General features: G+C 45.2%; 1 protein-coding gene and 1 pseudogene across 1 annotated transcript in view; one reads left to right on the top strand and one right to left on the bottom strand.

Annotated features, from left to right (window-relative positions):
* The window catches only part of LOC137847031 (very low-density lipoprotein receptor pseudogene), a 456,685-nt pseudogene that overhangs the window by 180,022 nt on the left and 251,174 nt on the right, over positions 1-25,489 (bottom strand).
* LOC137847012 (E3 ubiquitin-protein ligase RNF38-like) overlaps positions 1,879-25,489 on the top strand; it is a 174,633-nt gene continuing 151,022 nt past the window's right edge. Inside the window, 2 exon segments of the mRNA XM_068665216.1 lie at positions 1,879-2,192; positions 2,194-2,384. Of these exon segments, the coding sequence (XP_068521317.1) occupies positions 1,879-2,192; positions 2,194-2,384 (505 nt within the window).

Genomic DNA, 25,489 nt, shown 5'->3' with positions numbered 1-25,489 from the left:
CTCAACACTTCCACATACCTTTGATTATTTACCTCCAGAATAATCTTCCCGTTTTAAAATGATATGGTTTCTTGTAATTTTTCCCATAAATCTCTCCCTAGGAGTGACTCTGGAGAGTTGGGCATGTATAGGAACTTGTGAATGCCTCACTGATTCCCAAATTTATATTTCAACAGTTTGCAGAAATATGCTCTTTCAGATTGGCCAGTTGCCCCCTTCGCTACAATGTAATAATTCCCAGTTCCCTTTTCCATTTTTTTTCTGTTCCGGGCATTTTTTTTCCAATGCCTGAATTTCTTACATAGGGCACATTGATCCTTGCCTAGCTGTCTAGGCCTCCTTTTTCCTTCTTCCCTAATAACTGCTATCAATCTCTTCTATATGTTTAACTGAGGAAAATAAAAGTCCTCTCTCCTTCCAAATTTCCCCATGTGCATGCACCACACCAAAAGCTTATTTCAAATCTGTCCAAATATTTGCCAGCTCAAAAGCTCTTATCAAGGCGATGATTTCTACCTTTTGGGATGATGTTTGTTACCGCATATCCTGTGAGGCAAAATCCCTGGCGGACAAAGCTGCTGCTGTCTATATACCAATCCTCCACATCTTCTAGGGGTGTATCCTTTAAGTCTGGTCAGCTGGAGTATTCCGTGTCCATGGTCTTGATGTAAACATGACTAAGGAAAGAGGTTGGGTTCACAGAATTAGTGCTGAAAAACTTTAGTAAGTCCATTATACACATTCCATTTCTTCTTCAGTAGCTATCATTTGTGTATTGCAACAGTGTCCCCTTTTCCCGAAGGGGTCTTTCAAGCTTCAAGATCACAGGCTAGTTGTTTCCTGAATATTGTGGGGCTATTCTTGAAACCCTGTGGTAACACAATCCAAGTAAGCTGAGTTTTTCGTCCACTATTAGGATTTTCCCATTCAAAGGCAAAGAATTTCTGGCTTTCAGATGCCATGGGCAGGCAGAAAAAGGCATCCTTTCAATCTAGTACCATGAACCAAACTTGACTGTTTTCTAATTTTGTCAAAAGTTTATTTCCATTTTTCCTTGTTCAAAAGTAATTTTTGCATCCAGTTTTTCCAGCAAGACTCTTCCTAAGAAGGACCTTGGCAAACTGGGTAAGTATAAAAATTGATGAATTCCAACCATTTTTCTCAATTTAAATTTCAAGCATTGCAAATAAAAATGCCTTTTCCTGTTTCCATGACAACTCTCTTGGACCCATCATGGACCATCTGCCCCAGAGGGCTCACACCCGTGGTTTTGAGATCTCAGCCTAGGGTTGAGACAGAACTATTAACATTCCTACATCCTCTTTCCCTGCTCATTCAACTTCAAACAGCTCTGTTTGAACATACCACACAACCTTTAACACCTTCAACAACCCTTTTAACACTTCATTTATCTTTCTCCAGCTTGTACTTTTCTCATGCCAACACCAAAGGCTCAGTCAGGGGCCAACTTAATTCCATTCCTTTTCCCTCTAAGATGAAACAACACATCAGTATACTATATTTCATCCTATTTTCCTTCTCTCCTCAGAAACATTCCTGATGGCCTCATTGTTAAGAGTCTGATGTTATCATCAACCATGGGGCTTGCCGACCCCCATGGCCACACTCCCACATCTCCCCCTTCTTTATTAACATCAACCATCTTCTTGATACAAATTATTATGCCCTCTTATGAGGGGGACACCTTACTTGGACAATAAGTGGTGGCACCCCCCTTGTTCCACTGCTGCTACTTCACAGGGAAGGGGAGACCAAAAGGGAATTTGTTGTCATGCTTGCCACCTCTTCTGTGCTGTCCGGGCGACAGGGACCCCGGCTGCCGCCAACCGATTGGGGGCAGGCGGGAAGGGGGAAGTGATGCTGATCGCCACCAACTCAGAACCTTCCGCGGTGCAGCTCGACTCCCGCCTCTTTCCTTCCGCCTGCTTGCAGAACCACGACCGGGAATCTGCAAAGTCCGGGGAGGACGACATTGAAGATCGATCGGATCCCCTTCGCCAGGTGGGAGAGGCTGATAGAGGAGTCGGGTTCACCAGAAGATTGGTGGCTCCTTCTGCCATCTCTCCTCTCCCTCCTCCTGCGCTGTCGCCTGCCGCCTTCTTTTCCTTCTCCCCCTCCCCCATCGCTGCTGCAGCCGTTCCCCCCCCCCCCCAAACTCCCTTTCTTCTCCTGTACTCCCCCGATTCACTCCAGCTTCCTCAGCTTCGCCATGAACGGGGGCGCCGCTCATTTACAACAGCCTCCTCCCCCCACCCTCTGCCAGCAGCCACTCCTACACAGGCCGAACCTCCCGGAGCAAGGAACTCAGAGCCAGGGTAGAGGCGGCCACATCTCTGCCCCGGGCAACAGAGCCTCTGTGTCAGGTAAGTGGTGCGTATGAGGCGGGGAAGTATTTTGGGACAGAGAGGGATATTTTCTCTCCACCCCCTCTCCCAAGGACTACCCCTTTGTTCATCTTCTCCCCCAAAGGTCCCAGAAGTTGACACCCTCCGCAACACTTCAGTGGAATTGTGCCCGTCCCGCCGGGTATGTGTCCCCATGGGAGACACGACGGGTGTCTGGACACCAGGCGGTAAAACACACAGGGAAGGGGGGAAAGACCAGAGTTGTGATATTGCTCTCCATCTCCTTTGGGGTGTCTCTGCCCTCAGTGCTTGTGACCTTATTGAGTGGTTGCCCCGCGGCCCTGAGGGTGCTCCCATGGGGGGTGACATGGGAGCAGCAGCGCACACGGGGAGATTCTAAGGGACCGAGTAAAAACTGCAAGAGTCATACCAAAGCAAGTAAACTTGTTGGGGATCTTGTTCAAGTTTTGTACCTCCTAGCAAACAGCTAAAGCTTTGGAGTATGTCGGGGAAAAGAGAAAGAGGATTACCAAAACCGAGGGTCTCTGGAGTCTCCAGGAGTGTTGAGGAGCCATTTCCTTCTCTGTATTTTCTCCTTGTATTTCTGGTGTTGGAATCGTTGAGTGGACTGTACTGCTGGAGAAAGTTTCTGAACTGTCTTGCTCCAGGTGACTCAAAGGAGTGCATGGATCCTGCCACAGAGCCTGAGTTGGGTGTTAGGATAGAAGCATTTAAAATTATTCCATTATTTGAGACCTTTCAGATATACTTTTTTTTTTTTTCTTAGCATCAGATATGGCAGTATAAATTATGCTGTTGGAGAAGAGATGCTGTAATTAAATTTGATAGGGCACATTTGTTCTTGTATAAACGTTGCTAATATAGTATCTGTGCTGTCTTCATATTTCCTGTTGTTTGTATTTGTTTTGTGTTTTTTTTTTTTATTTTATTTTGACAATATAATTTATTTTAATGTGCATTTAAATGTCTGTACTGTGATATAAACTTTTGTTGCATTCTGAATGATACCAGGGTTGTGTAACTGATTGTGACTCACGGAAAGCTGACTCCACAGTCAGTAAGATTGTAAAGTAGGTATGTTTATGCAGCACTGGGCAGCATGGGGGGGTAGTCCCACCAAAGTCGTGTACCCCTAACACAGCAACTTACTTTGGTTATATGCAGTAAAGATTTACATATGCATGAGGTTTCCCAGTATGCCTATACATATTCATAACCTGTCCCCGCTTAGTATTAAAATTAGCTCCAAGAAGTTATTTCCATAAACTCCTCCCCTCTGAGCTTGCGCAGTGCCTTCTGGTGGTGGGCACCGAGGGTCATGAGGATGAAGTAAGATGTCTTCATCAGGGTTGAACTTTTCACCTCGTCTCCTTGTGCATGCTCTCTGAGCCCTTGGTCACAATCTGGGCCATAAGGTTGGTTTGGTCTGGTTCTCCGGGTCTGAGGGGCTCCTGTTATCTTGAGGCCTTGCATGTAACAGTCCTCTTTATCTCTGAGCCCTTGGTCACAGTCCGAACCATAAGGTTGGTTTGATCTGGTTCTTGAGGTCCCAGGGGCTCCTGTTATCTGGAGGCCTAAGCGCAGCACAGGCACATCGCAAATGTAGCACATATTAAGCAATGAGTGTTGCCTACATATTCATTCTTAATTAATCACTCACTAATTTCTAATCCCATCTTTCAATTGTAGTTTATAGAATAGTTCAGTTGGAAGGGACCTTCAAAGATCATCACCAGGGTGAAGAGATTGGCACCTCCCTCTCCACTTCCCCTGTTCAGGAAGTTGTACAGAGCAATGAGGTCACCTCTTAGCCTTCTTTTCTCCAGACTAGACAACCCAAGTGTCCTCAGCCTTTCCTCATAGGACATGCTTTCCAGCCCTTTTACCATCTTTGTTGACCTCCTCTGGATGCTTTCAAATAACTTAACATCCTTTTTATATTGTGGAGCCCAGAAGTGCACACAATATTCAAGGTGAGGTTGCACCAGTGCTAAATATAGTGGGATAATCACCTATTTTGATTAGCTGATTCTTCAAAATATTATGTGAGATTCAGTGATTGTCTATGGTTAGCTCTGATCTCTTTGGTAAAGAAAGCCCTCTAATACAGCTAATTTGTTGGTAAATGTAGTAGATAGCATAAATTTCCTTAATTACCTTAATGAGTAACTGACTACTTGTGCTCTTATTGTCCTTTGGCTTTATTGGTATTGGAAAGTGAACTGACATGCTTTTGTGCTTGAAGCACCAAGTGCTTGAACTTTAGAATATTTATTAGAATATGTATTATTTAGAATATTTATTTTGTGGGGAAACTTGTAGTCCTTCAGGAGTGGCTTTCAGTTCTGAAATTACATGCATATGTAAATCTAAAGCAACCTCTGGCTGGTTGACTACATTTTTCCCATAGTGTCAGTGTCCTTTGAAACTATTATTAAGACTGATATGGCTTCTTAAATTCTTGTTTATGTTGGTAGCTCCAAAATGCTGGGAAAACATCATCTTACAGACACCCTATCTTTCTTCCTAATCATTTCTGTATATTGGCCATTTGACACCTGACTTTTTAAATGTCAGGTCCATTTCCTCTTAAAAATGGTTACACAACGGATATCCCTCCAGGAACAGCTTTTGACCACTCGATTCACTTTTATTTTGGAGCTATGATGTTTTCAAGACACAAGTTTGTGGATTTATTTTTAAATATGGGAGTTCTCTTCTAGACTGCATTGGGATTGCCCACATGATTAAATTTTAAACAACTGTGGTTTCAGGATTGGGCTCTGTCACCCATCACTGTGGAGGACAGGTGGGTTCTTTTAGGGATCCTTGGCAGAATGGCAGAATGAGAACTGGCCACGGGCTTGTGGTTATAATCAGAGATATGACAGTGAGATCTATTATATATGTATACATACATGTATATATCTATATATAATAGCTATATAATATAGCTATTATATATATGAAGTCAGTAATTATGTATTGGTGCAGGGAAAACAGCAAGCAATGAGAGGTCATTCTTTGGGATTAGAGCTTGGAAAAATAGACTACCTAATTAGTCCTTTCCTAGAGTATATTTTTAGCTACTCATGTCTTGGGGAGTTACTTAGATGACTTATGGAAGTCTGTAGCATAGATGTTTACACTTTTAGAAATCTTAATCTAAAATGAAATATATTTTATACACAACAGGGTTTGATGCTTTCTTTTGGAATTTGTGGTTGGGAATGCTTTAAAGGAATACCATGTAAAAATTTAGAAATAATTTTAATTTTTACTTTTGACCTGTTTTCTATATTGCAGAAATACGTGCATGTATTTGTGTGTGCATGTGCGCATATTGAAGACCACTTCTTATGTAGCTCTCTTTCTTCCCCAATTATGCAGGCTTTTCACAAAAGATGATACTTAGCAGATAATGACTTGCGGAAACGGACTCCACAATCAGTAAGATTGTAAAGTAGGTATGTTTATTCAGAGCTGGGCAGTACGGGGGGGGGGGGGGGGGGGGGGGGGGGGGGGGGTTGTAGTCCTTCCATAGTCGTGCACACTTGACACAGCAACTTGCCTTGGTTCTATGCAGTAAAGAGTTACATATGCATGAAGTTTCACAATACACCTATACATATTCATAACCTGTCCCCGCTTTGTATTAAAATTAGTTCCAAGGAGTCATTTCCATAAACTCCTCCCATCTGCGCTTGTGCAGTGTATTCTGGTGGTGGTCGTCAGGGGTCGTGGGGATGAAGACTGATGACTCTTCCTCGTCACCGCTAGTTGACCTCTTGTCTCTGCACAGACTCAGTTGCTCCTTGGCTCTTGTCCATCCGCAGGACCAGTTTCTTAAGATAGGCTCACACTCTTATTAGGAGACTGACCTTGGTAAAGGGGCCCAAGGCTTCTTGCTTTAGTTAATTTGCACAGTGCACCATAGTTAGCAAAGACACTAAGTAGCATCCTAATTTAATGCTGTGAGCACTCTCTCTCTACTTGATAAGATTCTCTTAACTCCCTCTTTCAATAATAAAATCTTCTCCAAATGTAAATGATCTCAGGAAGGCAGGTTTTATTTGACAAAGCTTCCTTTCAATTCTGCTATTTAGAAATTGGTCATTCTTGGTGTAGTTGAACAGCTCAGGTTGAAGTCTGATCTCAAATCCTCTCTCAGCTCTCCCACATTTCTGATAATCTCATAATAAAATTTAAGTAGTGTATCGCTGTGAAAGAAAAGATTTTACATTGCCTGTGACATGGAAATCCTTAGGTATAGTAAAGAAATAGAACCTTTATCACTTGTACAGTTCCATCACAGTCCGGGTAACTGTGTACCAAGATATTGCCATTGGATTAGAAGAATTCACTTTATTTCTCGTATGTCATCTGAAAAGGGATGGAGCTTTAACACAGATCCTATGCTAAGCATTCAGTTTTTGAGCAGTCTCTGTTAGAGATGATGTGGCAGTCAGAAAAGCTTGTTTGACACTATGGTACTAGGAGCCGTTTGTTTAGAGTTTAGCTCTTGTGAATGCCAAAATTAAATAAATAGTTACGTTTTACAATGTGTTTGGATCCTCATAGTAGATGAATGTTCATTGTTAGTCATAAAATCAAACTGTTGTGGTTTAACACAGTCAGCAGCTAAACACCACACAGCCATTCGCTCACCCTCCCCCCTCCCTCTCTGGGAGGGGGGGAGAGAAACGGGAAAGTAAAGCCTGTGAGTTGAGATAAAGACAGTTTATTAAGACAGAAAAATAATAATAACAATAACAATAGTACTACTAATAATAATGTGTAAGAAACAAGTGATGCACAATGCAATTGCTCACCACCTGCTGACCGATGCCAGGCCTATCCCCGAGCAGCCGGCCCCCCACCCCGGCTACACACCGCTATCTATTGTTTAGCATGATGTCAGATGGTATGGAATGCCCCTTTGGCCAGTTTGGGTCAGCTGTCTTGGGTCTATCCCCTCCCAGCTCCTGCTGCACCCCCAGCCTGCCTGCTGGCAGGACAGAGTGAGAAGCTGAAAAGTCCTTGGCTTGGTGTAAGCACTGCTCTGCAACAATTAAAACATCGGGGTGTTATCAGCACTCTTCTCATCCTCATCCAAAACATAGCACCCTACCAGCTACTAGGAGGAAAATTAACTCTGTCCTAATTGAAACCAGGACACAGACTTATATAAAATTATGTGTATTATGATCTGTGATTAATCTTTTAGTGTTAAGAAAATCTATGATATTTTACAGACCAAATCGGGTGGTGTATAAATGGGGGAGAAGAAATGATTCCTCTCATATCCCGTACCCTGGGAAAAGACCATTTTGGATCTGTGAAAATCTACTTAGTGCATTTAAATATTTGTTACCTGGAATGAGTTGTGCACTTATTTGTAGAATCAGGAAGTTGATTTTTTTGATGTTGCTGAAAATCATGTTAGTCATATTCTTGAAAACAAGTTTTCAATTTTTTGCCCAAAAGTGAAACATCAACTATATTATTAAACCCTCTTCAAAATATGGGGGTAACTATACTTACTATATTTTACAAGCAGTGTCCACAGAGATAGACACAGAGATGTACTTACATGTACAGACACATGCACACTCAGAATCGTGGAATAATTTAGGTTGAAAGGGACTTCTAGAGGTCATCTAGTCCAACCTCCTTCTCAGAGCAAGATTAATTAGATTGGGTTTTTCAGGGCCTTGAACACCTCCAGGGATGGAGATACCACAACCTCTTTGGGCAACCTGTTCCAGTATTTGACCATCTTCATGTTAATTTTTTTTTTCTTATTTGGAATTTCCCATGTTCCAACTTCTGGTCATTGCCTCTCTTCCTATTGCTGCACACCTCCAAGAAGAAACTGACTTCATCTTCTCTGTATCTTCCAATGTGTGAACACACACACAAAGCCATGTTATCAGCATGTTATCAGCACTCTTCTCATCCTAAGCCAAAACATACCACCCTACCAGCTACTAGGAGGAAAATTAACTCTGTCCTAACTGAAACCAGGACATCTAGCCACCCCTTATTCCATACCATTTATGTCATGCTCAGGTTACACTCTTTCCCATACATTCTAATTAGTCACCATTTTCATCTAGGGTATATAGTAGTCATGGTAGTGATGACATACAGTATTATATAACAATTAACATGATACAATTCAATTCATGGGCTATTCTCACCCAGTATTAAATCCCCTTGAGGTATACACCGGACCTCTCCGTTCTTTTGCATTACCCACCATGTGCATCCAGGTCCCTGAGCAAAAGCAATTCCATGAATGGCTTTGCCTTTTCCTGAAGCAGGAGTAGCCCAGACTGTTTTACCCAGCATGTTTCTTACGTGCAATACAGGAACTTTATCCCCTTCTACAGTACATAACAGGTTCGATTGGACAGGTCCAGCTCGGTTGGCAGATCCCCTAGTATTGACTAACCAGGTGGCCTTTGCCAAATGTGTATTCCAGTTTTTGAATGTCCCAGCACTCTTTGCTTTCAGTGTAGTCTTTAACAGTCCACTGTAAGTTGGTGGAACTTTTCAGACAATTTCTCCAAAGTATTCTCTTTTGGTTGGCGGACACTGGTTTGTTCAGGTGGGGAGGAAGATAAATTCTCTTTAAGTTGGTGGAACTCTTCAGAAAGTTTCTCCACAGCCAAGACACAGGCCTGTAAGGAAGAGGAGAGACTTTCTTCGTACTGCCAGAGTTGTTTACCCACTTCATCCCCTGTGGGTTCCTCATCCTCTTTCCAGGCCATTATTGCCAATGAGCTGGCATGTGATGATGGTGCACGCCGTACAAATTTCCAACACATGGGTTGTGTACACTTGACTTCATCTGGATGTTTGTGTGGATGTTTGTCTGAGGTCTGGGTCCTCATAAATCACCTCCGTATGGCAAATTCCCTCAGGTACTGGATTCCCCTCTCCATAGTGGTCCACTTGCCTGGTAGACGTACAAGTTCTTCCTTGAAGGGATACCTTTCCCTCACAACTGACAGGAGATGTCCCCAGAGGCTGTGAGATTGTGCTCCATCTCCAATTGCTTTGTCAATTCCTGCGTCCCTAGCCAGGGATCCCAGACATCTGGCTTCCATACCCTCTAATTCTACACAATTGGCTCCAGTGTCCAAGCACCAGAGTAGCCAGGTGACAAACTGTTCTCCTATGCAGCAACCAAAATCTTTTCGCATATCTCGTAGCTCACGCTGGTGTAGGTTTCGGGTAGTTACTGTTGCTTTTTCAACATCCTCATCTTCATCCTCCTGAATCCCTGATGGCCCAGCATTGTCTTCTCTATACCTAGACCTAGCAGAAGACTCTCTGTGTTCTAAACGACCTGAATCTCTATACTTCAGCACGGGCCACCTCCTCCTCCGGTGATATCCCAAAGTATTTGCCTTCTGACCAATCCACAATCACTTCCAGGTTTCCTAGGAGACTGGGGTTTCCTATTCGAGACCGCTGAGTAATCAGTGCAACCCACTTGCAACATGTAGCATCAGTGGCATGATGCATAGAGGGGACCCTTCCCTTGAACATCCAGCCTAGTACTGGCAATCGGGGTGCTAGGAGAAGCTGCGCTTCAGTACCGACCACCTCCGAAGCAGATTGAACTCCTTCATATGCTGCCAATATCTCCTTTTCAGTTGGAGTATAGCGGGCCTCAGATCCTCTGTATCCCCGACTCCAAAACCCCAGGGGCCGACCTCGAGTTTCCCCAGGTTCTTTCTGCCAGAGGCTCCAGGTGGGGCCGTTCTCCCCGGCTGCAGTGTAGAGCACATTCTTTACATCTGGTCCTGTTCGAACTGGCCCAAGGGCTACTGCATGGACTATTTCCTGCTTGATTTGTTCAAAGGCTTGTTGTTGTTCAGGGCCCCATTCAAACTCATTCTTCTTACGGGTTACTTGGTAGAGAGGGTTTACAATCAGACTGTAATTTGGGATGTGCATTCTCCAAAACCCCACAACACCTTGGAAAGTCTGTGTTTCTTTTTTGTTAGTTGGTGGAGACATAGCTGTTATTTTGTTGATCACATCCATTGGGATTTGACGACATCCATCTTGCCATTTTATTCCTAAAAACTGGATCTCTCGTGCAGGTCCTTTGACTTTATTTTGTTTTATGGCAAAACCGGCTTTCAGAAGGATTTGGACTATTTTCTTCCCTTTCTCGAAAACTTCCTCTGCTGTATCACCCCACACGATGATGTCATCATTGTACTTCAGGTGTTCAGGAGCTTCCCCCTGTTCCAGTGTCGTCTGGATCAGTCCATGGCAAATGGTATGACTGTGTTTCCACCCCTGGGGCAGTCGATTCGAGATGTACTGAACACCCCTCCAAGACAAAGCAAACTGTGGCCTGCACTCTTCTGTTAAAGGGATGGAGAAAAATGCATTAACAATATCAATTGTGGCATATCACTTGGCTGCCTTTGATTCCAGTTCTTATTGGAGTTCTAGTATGTCCGGTACTGTAGCACTCAGTGGTGGCGTGACTTCGTTCAGGCCCGATAGTCCACTGTTAGTCTCCACTCACCATTAGACTTTTGCACTGGCCATATGGGACTATTAAAGGGTGAGCAAATCTTGCTGAGCACTCCTTGGCTCTGCAGTTGACAAATTAGCTTATGGATGGTGTTATAAATGGCTCAGGATTCAAATTAGGATTAAATAAAAAATAGGATTTATTAAAAGAATATAAAGGAATATATATTCCTTTATATTCGTTGGGTTAGAAACTGGCTGGATAGCCGGGCCCAAAGAGTTGTGGTGAATGGAGCCAAGTCCAGTTGGAGGCCAGTCACTAGTGGCGTCCCCCAGGGCTCGGTGCTGGGGCCGGTCCTCTTTAACATCTTCATCAATGATCTGGATGACGGCATTGAGTGCACCCTCAGTAAGTTTGCAGATGACACCAAGCTAGGTGCGTGTGTCGATCTGCTCGAGGGTAGGAAGGCTCTGCAGGAGGATCTGGATAGGCTGCACCGATGGGCTGAGGTCAACTGTATGAAGTTCAACAAGGCCAAGTGCCGGGTCCTGCACCTGGGGCGCAATAACCCCAAGCAGAACTACAGGCTGGGAGAGGAATGGTTGGAGAGCTGCCAGGCAGAGAAGGACCTGGGAGTGATGGTGGACAGTCGGCTGAATATGAGCCAGCAGTGTGCTCTGGTGGCCAAGAAGGCCAACGGCATCCTGGCTTGTATCAGAAACACTGTGACCAGCAGGGCTAGGGAGGTGATCGTCCCCCTGTACTCGGCTCTGGTGAGGCCGCACCTCGAGTACTGTGTTCAGTTTTGGGCCCCTCGCTACAGGAAGGACATCGAGGTGCTTGAGCGGGTCCAAAGAAGGGCGACGAAGCTGGTGAGGGGCCTGGAGAGCAAGTCCTACGAGGAGCGGCTGAAGGAGCTGGGCTTGTTCAGCCTAGAGAAGAGGAGGCTCAGGGGTGACCTTATTGCTCTGTATAAGTACATTAAAGGAGGCTGTAGCGAGGTGGGGGTTGGCCTGTTCTCCCATGTGCCTGGTGACAGGACGAGGGGGAATGGGCTAAAGTTACGCCAGGGGAGTTTTAGGTTAGATGTTAGGAAGAATTTCTTTACTGAAAGGGTTGTGAGGCATTGGAACGGGCTGCCCAGGGAGGTGGTGGAGTCACCATCCCTGGAAGTCTTCAAAAGACGTTTAGATGTAGAGCTTAGGGATATGGTTTAGTGGGGACTGTTAGTTTTAGGTCAGAGGTTGGACTCGATGATCTTGAGGTCTCTTCCAACCTAGAAAATTCTGTGAAATTCTGTGAATAGAGGTAAGCAAACAGCGCTGGGTGCACCGGGAGTCTCCACTCCACCAGGACGCACACCAGTTACATCAAGCAGCTGATTTTTATGCTCCTAGACTAATACATATTCATTACTACTTCTAAAAAAATAGATTATTATAATTAGCTTCCGGGGTCCAGTCCCTCCTACTGGAGCATGCGCATCAGTCTCCTCTGGGGGTCTCTAGGGGTCTTTCATGCTGAAGGCTCGTAGTCTTCCTCTCACCTTTGTACTCACTCGGCACAATTCCAAGTTTATAGAACACTTTCTGCAGTTCTTGTCTCCCAACCGTCCTTCAGCTTCTTTTTCCTTCCTCTTAATCTCTTGGCCCCCTGGCCAGATACCAAAGATCCACATAGTATCCCATAACAGTCACTAGTTGTTATCAGTTGTTCTGAAACTCCCAGACATCAAGCACAAACAGCTTTCTTATTTGACGCTTCACGAGTAATTAAAACATTCTTCCCCAGCCATTCACAGACACATCTATAGCAGTGTTAAGTTAATCTCGAAGAAGACAGGAAAAAAGGCTGTAACTGTTAGAAATAGAAGTCCAGAATAACAAAAGCAAACAGGTTCATAAATTTGAGGAGTGTTTTCTGAAGACGTGATAAATTGACTAGAATGAGGGGGAGACTGGGACACACTGCATCTGTGGTTCAAGAATTAAATTGCCAGTGCAGGGCCCAGAGGCAGACAGGATTCAAACAGAATTGTTCTTTATGGACACGAATTGTTAAAACATTCCTCACAATGGGAATCAGGGAGTCTCGGTTGGTGTGATACTGACACCGGTGTACCGTTGTGGTAGCAACTGGCACCTGCTGTACTTCGACCCTCAGCAACCCCGAAACAGAAGGGTCGTCTGAGAGACTGGGCAAGGTAGACAATTGTTTAATGTCCTCTGTCTCCAAGGCAGCTATGCCAAAAGCCCACCGGTACCCTTTAGGATCTTTGAAGTACCCTCTCCTCAGGTAGTCTATGCCAAGGATGCATGGAGCCTCTGGGCCAGTCACAGAATCACAGAATTGTAGGGGTTGGAAGGGACCTCGAAAGATCATCGGGTCCAACCCCCCAGTGGGGTTGCTTTTGCCACTCATTCCCAGTTAGGCTCACTTCGGGCTCCAACACAGTTAGCTGTTGGGATCCCCCTGTCACTCCATAAATACAGATGGGTTCTGCCTCTTTATAGCTTGATGGCATTACAAGTACACTGTGCACCAGTGTCCACTAAAGCCTTATACTTCTGTGCGTCTGACGTTTCAGGCCACAGAATCCACACAGTCCCAATAAAACCGATTGTCTCTTTCCTCCACCTGGCTGGATGCAGGACCCCTCTAATCCTGGTCAGAATCTTCATTACTGTGTCTGGAAGACTGCCTGCTGGAAACTGCAGCAGCAAATTTCTCAGAGTAACCCCCTTTTCCTTGCAACTGATGTACCCGTGCCTCGGGTTGAGGTAGATTTTCCATCCCATTTTCTTATTTCCTCTCCATGGTCACTGTCGTGGGGTCACTGGGGGTGCCAACTGCTCTAGATGCCTGCCCATATCCACCCATACTCCCTGCCACCCACAACTATACTGCCTCCGGGCAGATATCCGGATGAGCTTCCTAAGTAGTTGTTTAACTTTAAGCAGAATCTGAAGTGCATTCAGGAGGCAGAACAACAAGACTATGGTGGTCTGAGTATCCCAAGAATATTCAATATCTTGGAGAGCTATTGTGACAAGCTCAGGGGATAAGAGGGTGGTGAAGGAGGAAGGCAGAGTAAGCAAGTAAGAAAAAATATCCTCCCCTTTCCCCTCCACAGATTGACTCCCTAATGGAAAAAAACAATAGGTATAATTGCTAATAGTTTCCAAAGTACAGAGTCGACGATGTTACTGAATACAAATAACAAGTTAGAGTCATGACCAGATATTTCATCGTCTCATAAGCCATTTCTACAACACACAGTACCATAATGATCTGAAACCAGGGCCCAGAGAGGATAAACAACACGACAGAGAGCAAATACGGAAAATAATGTACTGTAATACTCAATTTGGAAAACAGGCGCAGCAGAGTTGAGATTAAAGCAATCAGCATTATGACAAGTGACTATTAAGCAGGTCTAATCCTTACACCAATTTTAGTTTAACACACTCTGGTCAGATCTGCCGTTATCTCAACCTTTCGGGCCCCACATTGGGCGCCAAAAAGACTGTCGTGGTTTAACCCGGCCGGCAGTTAAACACCACGCAGCCGTTCGCTCACCCTCCCCCCTCCCTCTCTGGGACGGGGGAGAGAAATGGAAAGTGAAGCCCGTGAGTTGAGATAAAGACAGTTTAATAAGACAGGAAAATAATAATAACAATAATAACAATAATAATACAATGGTGATAATAGGGAAATAATAATAATATGTACAAACAAGTGATGCACAATGCAATTGCTCACCACTCGCTGACCAATGCCCAGCCTAACCCCGAGCAGTCCGGCCCCCTCCCCCCGGCTAGCCACCCCTATATATTGTTTAGCATGACGTCAGATGGTATGGAATACCCCTTTGGCTAATTTGGGTCACCTGTCCTGGGTCTGTCCCCTCCCAGCTCTTACTGCACCCCCAGCCTGCCCGTTGGCAGGACAGAGCAAAAGGCTGAGATGTCCTTGGCTTAGTATAAGCACTGCTCTGCAACAATTAAAGCATCGGGGTGTTATCAGCACTCTTCTCACCCTAAGCCAAAACACAGCATTCCACCAGCTACTAGGAAGAAAATTAATTCTGTTCTAACTGAAACCAGGACAGTCACGTAGGTAAAACCACAGGGTGGCACAGGGTGTGTACCCACTATATTGTCTTTCTTGCACAGAAGGACACTTGCCCCAGATAGCCGAGATACTGGTTCATACAGGTAGGGAGGAAGATAAATTCTTTTTCAGTAGTGGACTTCTTGAGAAAGTTTCTCCACAGCCAAGATGCAGGCCTGTAGGGAATAGGAGAGACTTTATTCGTACTGCCAGAATTGTCTAGTCAATTCATCCACTGTGGGTTCCTCATGGTCTTTCCAGGTCATTACTGCCAATGAGCTGGCATGTGATGATGATGCACGCCGTACAAATTTCCAACACATGGGTCGTGTACACTTGACTTCATCTGGGTCTCTGGATATCTGTTCATTGTCTAGATACTTATAAATCACCTCCCGTACGGCTAATTCCCTCAGGTACTGGATTCCCCTCTCCATAGTGGTCCACTTGCCTGGTAGACATACAAGTTTTTCCTTGAAGGGATACCATTCCTTCACACCTGACAGGAGATGCCTCCAGAGGCTGAAGCCTTGTGCTCCATTTCCAATTGCTTTGTCAATGCCTGCGTCCCTGGCAAGGGATCCCAGCTTCCTGGCTTCCCTGCCCTCTAATTCCAGATTATTGGCTCCGCTGTTCCAGCACTGGAGCAGCCAGGTGACAAGGTGCTCACCTCAACGATGACCAAAATCTTTTCGCATATCTCGTAGCCCACGCTGGGATAGGCGTTGGGTAGTCACTGATGCTCTTATGATATCTTCCTCTTCATCTTCCTTTTCCTCTGATGGCCCAGCCACTTCGGAGTAGCCTGCCTCATCTTCTTCTTCATCCCCAGTCTGAGTAGGAGTTCCTCTGCTTTCTAAATGACCTGACTTTCTCATCCATTGTTTCATCTTGGATATGGGTGCAACTGACACTAGTATAGTCTGTTTCCCTGTCTCAGCCTTGGGGCCTGTTGTAGGGCTTGGAGTGGCCACTGGGCCTGTCTCAGGGGTTGAAGTGGCCGCAGGGTCTGTCACTGGGGTTATAACAGCATCGATTGCAGCTCGGTAAGCATAGGCCAAGCCCCAGCACGTTGCAGTGATTTGTGTCTCTTTGTCATTGCCAGGGTGATGACACACGTTTTTCAAGCATTCTACCACTTTTTTAGGATTTTGCAGTTCAGGGGTGAATTTCCAAAGCATTGGAGGTGCCCACTGCTCTAGATGCCTATCCATATCCTCCCACACTCCCTGCCACTCATAACTATCCTACCTCAGGACAGATCTCTGGAAGGCATTCCTAAGCAGTTGTTTAACCTTAAACAAAACCTGAAGCACATTCAGGAAACGTCATATGGTATGGAATACCCCTTTGGCCAGTTTGGGTCAGCTGTCCTGGTTCTGTCCCCTCACAGCTCCTGATGCAACCCCAGCCTGCTCACTGGCAGGGCAGTATGAGAAGCTGAAAAGTCCTTGCCTTAGTGTAAGCACTTCTCTGCAACAATTAAAACATCAGTGTGTTATCAACATTATTCTCATCCTAAATCCAAAACACAGCACCATACCAGCTACTAGGAGGAAAATTAAGTCTATCCTAGCCGAAACCAGGACAATCAACCTTTAATTTCTCCTTTTTTGGAAGTGGAGGGTCCCATGATTTTATAATTTCTTAAGATCCACTACTGCTTATCTTGTTTCTTAGATATCCTCCTTATTTTGGGGCATTGGAACCTTCCGCTGTCCCCTTATCTGCTTATCTTAACAGATCCCTCCCACTGTCATGCCTGTACAGTCACTTTTGAATATGCAGTGTTAGTGGAATTTTCCACTGCAAAAGCACAGCTTTAATACTTACAATTTCTTACTCCTGTTGTTGTTTTTGCACCTTTTCACATCCTCCACTCTCGAGTTTTTCCAACATTAGAGCGCAATATTTTTCTTCAGATGTCATGGGGGATGACAGTATCTGCCAAGTACATATTTTTGATGCAACATACAAGGATTAATACAAGTAATAAGCAAGCAGATCAAAATACACAATGCCATTGTTACTATAATGCTAACCAATAGTTGCTTGAGCCAATTCCACCCAGGCAACCATGAGGTCAGTTTTTCCCAAATGTCTCTAAATCTCCAGGAAGTGTTATCTTGGGCCACGTCATGTAAGATTCTGTGTATGTAGGTTCCAAGGAGGCCTGTGCTTTGGCTTTGCATATTCTCGGTAATGGTTACATTCAGAATTATTGCCCCCAGGGTGCAAGCTCCTAGGTGCAACATTTTCTTGGCCCTATTACCACATAGCCAATATTACCCTTTGCTATTTGGGACTGGCTATCCGGTTACTGAATGATTCCTGTGCCGTGTTTGGTGTGCATTATATATATTACCACTCCCATAATTACCATATTCAGTACAGCATAGATAATTTCCTACCTCACGGGTAACATTTCCACACCCAGGGTCAGTATTATTGCCCCCTGAATTTCCATCAGTATGAAGAATGATATACATGCTAATATAAAAAACAGAATCCCCTGGGAACAATCTAATTCTATGTAATCCAAACCTTTTCCCCAATTATATGTGGTATTCATTACTTTTTCCTAAGGAAAAGTTAAAGGTTAGTTTACAACTATGATTCACACCTCCTTCTAATTTTTAATTTTATAGGTTCTCCTCTAGGAACAGTCTCTCAGGTCTCAGGGTCAACTGATGCCTTCACCTGGGTGTAATGAGTGTAATGAGTCCACCTTTTCTCAGTTGTTCTTACTGCCGTCTCAGTAGTCAGGAGTACTTGGAATGGTCAGTCCCACTCAGGTTGTAGCTCTGATTCCCTCCATGTTTGTATCAGAACACAATCTCCTGCTCGGAATGGATGGATCAGGACTTCCAAGGGTGGGGTCTGAGCTAACAATCCACGGGTACTGAGAGATGACAAAGACAACGACAGCCCAAGCATATAGTTCTTAAGAAAAGCATCTTTTGTCTTGAATTGAGGTAATTCATTCCCTTTGCCCAGGTGCAGCAATCCAAATAATATTTCATATGGTGAAACTCCCACATCTTTTCTTGGCACCATTTGAATTCAGAGAAGTGCCAAAGGTAAGCACTTTGTCCAGAGGAACCGTTTCCAGAACTTAGTCATTTGCTTCTCTACTGTCTGATTCACTAGCTCCACCCTTCCAGAAGAGGAGGGATGCCAAGGAGTGTGAAATTTCCACTTAATTCTTAGAGTCTGCATTAGCCCTTGCAATATTTGTGATGTAAAGTGACTTCCTTGATCAGAGTCAATATTTTCAATGATTCCATATCTGGGAATTATCTGTTCTAGAATTATCTTAGCTACCATGCTTGCAGTAGCAGATACTGAAGAGAAAGCTTCCACCCACCCTGACAAGTGATTGACCAAGACCAATAAGTATTTAAATCTGCCTACTCTAGCGAGTTCTGTAAAATCTACCTGTACATTTTGGAAGGGTTGAAATCCTGATTCTCGCCCCCGTTTGGACTGACTACGGATAATTTTCCTATTTACCTTTCAACATACTACACAACTCCTGCATACTTGTTTAGACAATTTATATATATTCCTACACATACATATTTCCATAGCACAGCATCACACGTTGCTTGAACTCCCCAATGACTCCCATGATGTAAAACAGTTAATATTTGCCTCATTAGAGCATTGTCCAAATACTTGAAACTCCAGCAGACTTTGTGCTGTGACCACTTCCCTGGGGAGCCTCTTCCGGTGTCCAACCACCCTCTCAGAGAAGAACTTTTTCCTAATATCCAATCTAAACCTCCCCCGATACAGCTTCATCCCATTCCCTTACAGCCTATTGCTGGTCACCAGAGAGAAGAGATCAGCACCTCCCCCTCTGCTTCACCTTTTGAGGAAGCTGTAGAACATGATGAGGTCTCCCCACAGCCTTCTCTCTTCTAAGCTGAACAAATCAAGTGACCTCAGCCACTCCTCGTACGTCTTCCTCTCTAGACCCTTTGCCTTCCTTTGGACACACCCTAATAGTTTTCTATCCTTATATCCTTTATATCCTTGGGATAGACATGGGAAGACAAGGCTCACTGCGAGCACTCTTCTTTCTTTCTCTGTATAATTTATGTTGGGATGGTGAGGCCAATGGAAGAAGAGGAAGGAAGCAACTTTTTCCTTGAGCCCTTGGGCCAGTCTGAGCAGGACAAGATGTAAAAACTGTGCTCTACACCACAGCTGGGGGAGAATGGCACCACCTGGAGCCTCTGGCAGAAAGCACAAGGTTGACCCCGAGGGTTTGGGAGTCAGGGATACAAGAGATGCTTGGGGATTTGTTGGACATCAGTTGGTTGGTGGTGAGCAATTGCATTGGGCATCTCTTGGCTTTGTTTATTCTCCTTGTTGCTATTGGATTTTTCTTTCCTTTTTTTCTTTCTTATTACACTGTCCTTATCTCAGCCCACAAGTTCTTCCACTTTTTGGTTTCTTCACCATGCCACTGGGGAGAGGGGGAGAAAAGTAAAGAATCAACTCATGGGTTGAGATAAGGATAATTCAATTAAAGGAAAAATAATAATTAAGGGAAATTATTAATTAAATAATTTAACTAAAGGGAAAAGGGAAAGGGAAAAAGGGGAAAACAAAAAAAAATCAAACAAAAAAAAAGGCCATGTGGAAGCACAGAGGAAATAAATTACTCTCTACTTCCCACCAACAAGCAATGCTTGACCACTTCCCTGAAACAGGGCCTCAACGCGCATAGCTGTTGTTCAGAAGGACAGACATTTTCACGAGAGCTCACCCCTCCCCTCTTCTTCCTGTTTCCACCTTTTATTGCTGAGTGTGACATCACATGGTATAGAATATCCCTTTGGTTGGTTTAGGTCATCTGCCCTGGTGATGTTCCCTCACCACCTCTTGTCCACCCCCTGCCTACTGGCTCTTGGGGGGTAAGAGGGAGTCCTGATGCTGTGCCAGTATTGCTCAGCAGTAGACACAACACTGGTGTGATACCAATGCTGTTCTAGCTACAAGTGCAGAGCACAGCACTGTATGGGCTGCTGCAGGGAAAGTTAACTCCATCCTAGCCAGACCCAGTATAATGAGTGAGGCTGACAGAGCTGCAGGAGGTGAAAAAGTACTTAGCTGACAAATAGCAAGCTCTGACCTTTCATGTTCCTACAAGCCGAAGGTACCTGAGTGTTTGTAAATAATTTATTCCTGTCCCTGCCACCATGCCCTTCTCTCTCCTTCTTTTCCTTACCCAACAGCAAGTGCTTACATGTGATGGATGAAGAGCCACCCTGTAGCCAGCACATAGCCCTATGCATTCACTCAGCTGCCAAATGTAACAATCACAGTTGTTCTTTCTTCACCCCTTCCCCCAAAGCATTTGGATGAAAAGCATAGAAATTCATCACTGCAAAAGCAACCCCTTTCTGGACAGGCCTTTGCAATTACAGACATTCCCTGTAGCTCTGCCTTGAAAGCTCCCTGCTAACTCACTGCATACAGTGGGGTGGGGGTGGGGGGAAGGTGTGGGTAGGTGCTTCTGAATTGGAGAGATAGGAGAAGCTAGGAGCAGATGGAACATACAGGAGATGCTTGAGTCCTAATCAAGGAAGTAATGCAAAAGGGATGAGAATGACTGCAGGTTTATTGCATCTGGTCTGCTCAGGGCTTTCCAACATGACTGACTGATACATATTTATTGCAGGCAGGGCCAGAAAATTCTACAGAATCCTCTACAGCCTACCCTGTTGAGTTTATAGCTGTGTGCAGGTACGCATGTGCACACACACACAGAATCATATAATGGATACGGTTGGAAGGGACATTTGGGGGTCATCTGGTCCAATCCCCCTGCTCAAGCACCGCCACCTAGAGCAGTTTGTCCAGGACCATGTCCAGATGGCTTTTGAAGATCTCCAAGGAGGGAGATTCCACAGCCTTTCTGGGCAACCCATCTCAGTTCTCTGTCACCTACACAGGATAAAAGCGCTTCCTGATGTTTAGATAGAACCTCCTGTGTTTCACTTTGTGCTCCTTGCCTCTTGTCCTGGAACAGGGCACCAATGAAAAGATCATAGATTCATCTTCCTTGCATCCTCCATTCATTTCTTTATGGGCACTGATAAGACCGCCCTGAGCCTTTTTTAAGCTAATCAGTCCCAGCTCCCTCAACCATTCACAGAAACACAGAAACACAGAAACACAGAAACACAGAAACACAGAAACACAGAAGCAGTTAGGGTGGAAGAGACCTCCAAGATCACCTAGTCCAACCTCTGACCTAACACTAACAAGTCCTTCACTAAACCATATCACTAAGCTCTACATCTAAACATCTTTTAAAGACCTCCAGGGATGGTGACTCAGCCACTTCCCTGGGCAGCCCATGCCAATGCTTAACAACCCTTTCGCTAAAGAAGTTATTCCTAATATCCAACCTAAACCTCCCCTGGTGCAACTTTAGCCCATTCCCCCTCGTCGTCTCACCAGGCACATGTTTTGACAGTCAAGTGGACACAGTAGTTCTCCCTGGAAAATCCATTGAATTACCTGTCGAGCTGCCTGCAATTGTAAACCGTAGTCCATAACCGTTTTTCGAGCTTCTTGTAAAAGCTTGAAATCTATTGCAAGACTACCAGACTATTTTGATCTGGTAACATCTCCTCAAGTATCTCTGTCCTGGCATTGGCTTGCTTCTCGGCCCAGCATACCAATTTTTCTAAGTTATTAAGTGCGGCTGCAGATGCCACTCCTGGCACGAAAATTGCCAATGCCGCTCTAGCTGCAACACCAAGCAATTCAACATTATCATTGCAATCCGGTGTGAGCAATGCCCATTTATGTCTGGTGATCTCATGCAACTGCGACGAGCTAGGGGCAAATATAGTAAGTTTATCTAAGTAACATGGACCTCCGATAGCATTTGCAGGGATACCTTGCCAGGCCCTATCTCCGCAAATCAGAAAAACATCAGGAGGTAAGGCCATAGCACTACATTTTGACTGGCCCGGATGCTCCATGTATCCTTGGCATAGACTATCTTAGAAGAGGATATTGCAAGGACCCAAAAGGGTTCCGGTGGGCTTTTGGCATAGCTGCCTTAGAGACAGAAGGCATTAAACAATTGTCTACCTTGCCTGGTCTCTCAGAGGACCCCTCTGTTGTGGGGTTGCTGAGGGTCGAAGAACAGCAAGTGCCAATCGCTACCACAACTATGCACCGGCGGCAATATCGCACCAACCGAGACTCCCTGATTCCCATCCATAAGCTAATTCGTCAATCGGAGAACCAAGGAGTGATCAGCAAGACTCATTCACCTTTCAATAGTCCCATATGGCCAGTGCGAAAGTCTAATGGTGAGTGGAGACTAACAGTGGACTATCGTGGCCTGAACGAAGTGACGCCACCACTAAGTGCTGCAGTGCCGGACATGCTGGAACTTCAGTATGAACTTGAATCAGTATGAACTTGAATTCAGTATGAACTTGAATCGAAGGCAGTCAAGTGGTACGCCACAATTGATATCGCTAATGCATTTTTCTCCATCCCTTGAGCAGCAGAGTGCAGGCCACAATTTGCCTTCACTTGGGGGGGAGTCCAATATACTTGGAATCGGCTGCCCCAGGGGTGGAAACACAGCCCTACCACTTGCCATGGACTGATCCAGTCTGCGCTAGAGCAGGGGGAAGCTCCTGAACACCTGCAGTACAATGATGACATCATCGTGTGGGGTGACACAGCAGAGGAAGTTTTCGAGAAAGGGAAGAAAATAGTCCAAATCCTTCTGAAAGCCGGTTTTGCCATAAAACAAAATAAAGTCAAAGGACCTGCACGAGAGATCCAGTTTTTAGGAATAAAATGGCAAGATGGATGTCGTCAAATCCCAATGTATGTGATCAACAAAATAACAGCTATGTCTCCACCAACTAATAAAAAAGAAACACAGACTTTCCTAGGTGTTGTGGGGTTTTGGAGAATGCACATTCCAAATTACAGTCTGATTGTAAACCCGCTCTACCAAGTAACCCGTAAGAAGAATGAGTTTGAATGGGGCCCTGAACAACGACAAGCCTTTGAACAAATCAAGCAGGAAATAGTCCATGCAGTAGCCCTTGGGCCAGTTCGAACAGGACCAGATGTAAAGAATGTGCTCTACACTGCAGCCGGGGAGAACGGCCCCACCTGGAGCCTCTGGCAGAAAGAACCTGGGGAAACTCGAGGTTGGCCCCTGGGGTTTTGGAGTCGGGGATACGGAGGATCTGAGGCCCGCTATACTCCAACTGAAAAGGAGATATTGGCAGCATACGAAGGAGTTCAATCTGCTTCGGAGGTGGTCGGTACTAAAGCGCAGCTCCTCCTAGCACCCCGATTGCCGGTACTAAGCTGGATATTCAAAGGAAGGGTCTCCTCTACACATCATGCAACTGATGCTACATGGAGCAAGTGGGTTGCACTGATTACTCAGCGGCCTCGAATAGGAAACCCCAGTCGCCCAGGAATATTGGAAGTGATTATGGACTGGCCAGAAGGCAAATACTTTGGGATATCATCAGAGGACGAGGTGGGTCTTGCTGAAGAAGCCCCACTGTACAACCAGTTATCAGAGAATGAGAAGAAATATGCCCTGTTCACTGATGGGTCCTGTCGTATTGTGGGGAAGCATCGGAGATGGAAGGCTGCTGTATGGAGTCCTACGCGACGAGTTGCAGAAGCTGCTGAGGGAGAAGGTGAATCGAGTCAGTTTTCAGAAGTGAAGGCCATTCAGCTGGCTTTAGACATTTCTGAACAAGAAAAATGGCCAGTTCTCTATCTCTACACTGATTCATGGATGGTAGCAAATGCCCTGTGGGGGTGGTTACAGCAATGGAAGCAAAACAACTGGCAGCGAAGGGGCAAACCCATCTGGGCTGCTGCATTGTTGCAAGATATTGCTGCTCGGGTAGAGAACCTGGCTGTAAAGGTATGCCACGTAGATGCTCATGTGCCCAAGAATCGGGCTACTGAAGAACATCAAAACAACCAGCAGGTGGATCAGGCTGCTAAGATTGAAGTAGCTCAGGTGGACCTGGATTGGCAGCATAAAGGTGAATTATTTATAGCCCGATGGGCCCATGACACCTCAGGCCATCAAGGTAGAGATGCAACATACAGGTGGGCTCGTGATCGAGGGGTGGACCTGACCATGGATGCCATAGCACAGGTTATTCATGACTGTGAAATGTGTGCTGCAACCAAGCAAGCCAAACGGTCAAAGCCTCTTTGGTATGGAGGACGATGGCTGAAATATCAGTATGGAGAGGCCTGGCAGATTGATTACATCACACTCCCTCAAACTCGCAATGGCAGGTGCCATGTACTTACAGTGGTGGAAGCAACCACCGGATGGCTGGAAACATATCCTGTGCCTCATGCCACCGCCCGGAACACTATCCTGGGCCTTGAAAAGCAAGTCCTATGGCGACATGGCACCCCAGAAAGAATAGAGTCAGACAATGGGAATCATTTCCAAAACAGCCTTATAGACACTTGTTCCAAAGAGCATGGTATTGAGTGGGTGTATCACATCCCCTATCATGCACCAGCCTCTGGGAAAGCTGAACGATACAATGGACTGTTAAAGACTACATTGAAAGCAATGGGCACTGGGACATTCAAAAATTGGGATACGCATTTGGCAAAGGCCACCTGGTTAGTCAATACTAGGGGACCTGCCAACCGAGCTGGACCTGCCCAATCAAACCTGTTACGTACTGTAGATGGGGATAAAGTTCCTGTAGTGCATGTAAGAAATATGCTGGGTAAAACAGTCTGGGCTACTCCTGCCTCAGGAAAAGGCAAACCCATTCGTGGAATTGCTTTTGCTCAGGGACCTGGATACACTTGGTGGGTGATGCAAAAGAACGGAGAGGTCCGGTGTATACCTCAAGGGCATTTAATACTGGGTGAGAATAGCCCATGAATTGAATTGTACCATGTTAATTGCTTGTCCTGGTTTCAGTTAGAACAGAATTTTCTTCCTAGTAGCTGGTGGAATGCTGTGTTTTGGCTTAGGGTGAGAAGAGTGCTGATAACACCCCGATGTTTTAATTGCTGCAGTGCTTATACCAAGCCAAGGACATCTCAGCTTCTTGCTCTGTCCTGCCAACGGGCAGGCTGGGGGTGCAGCAGGAGCTGGGAGGGGACAGACCCAGGACAGGTGACCCAAACTAGCCAAAGGGGTATTCCATACCATCTGACATCATGCTAAACAATATATAGGGGTGGCTAACCGGGGGAGGGGGGCCGGACTGCTCGGGGTTAGGCTGGGCATCGGAGAGCAGGTGGTGAACAATTGCATTGTGCATCACATGTTTGTACACATCATTATTAGTAGTACTATTATCATCATTGTATTATTATTATTATTATTATTGTTACTGTTATTGCTATTATTATTTTCCTGTCTTATTAAACTGTCTTTATCTCAACTCACGGGCTTCACTTTCCATTTCTCTCC

This window comes from Anas acuta, chromosome W (assembly GCF_963932015.1).
Source record: "Anas acuta chromosome W, bAnaAcu1.1, whole genome shotgun sequence".
NCBI lineage: Eukaryota > Metazoa > Chordata > Aves > Anseriformes > Anatidae > Anas > Anas acuta.
This window is presented reverse-complemented; position numbering and strand designations above follow the sequence as displayed.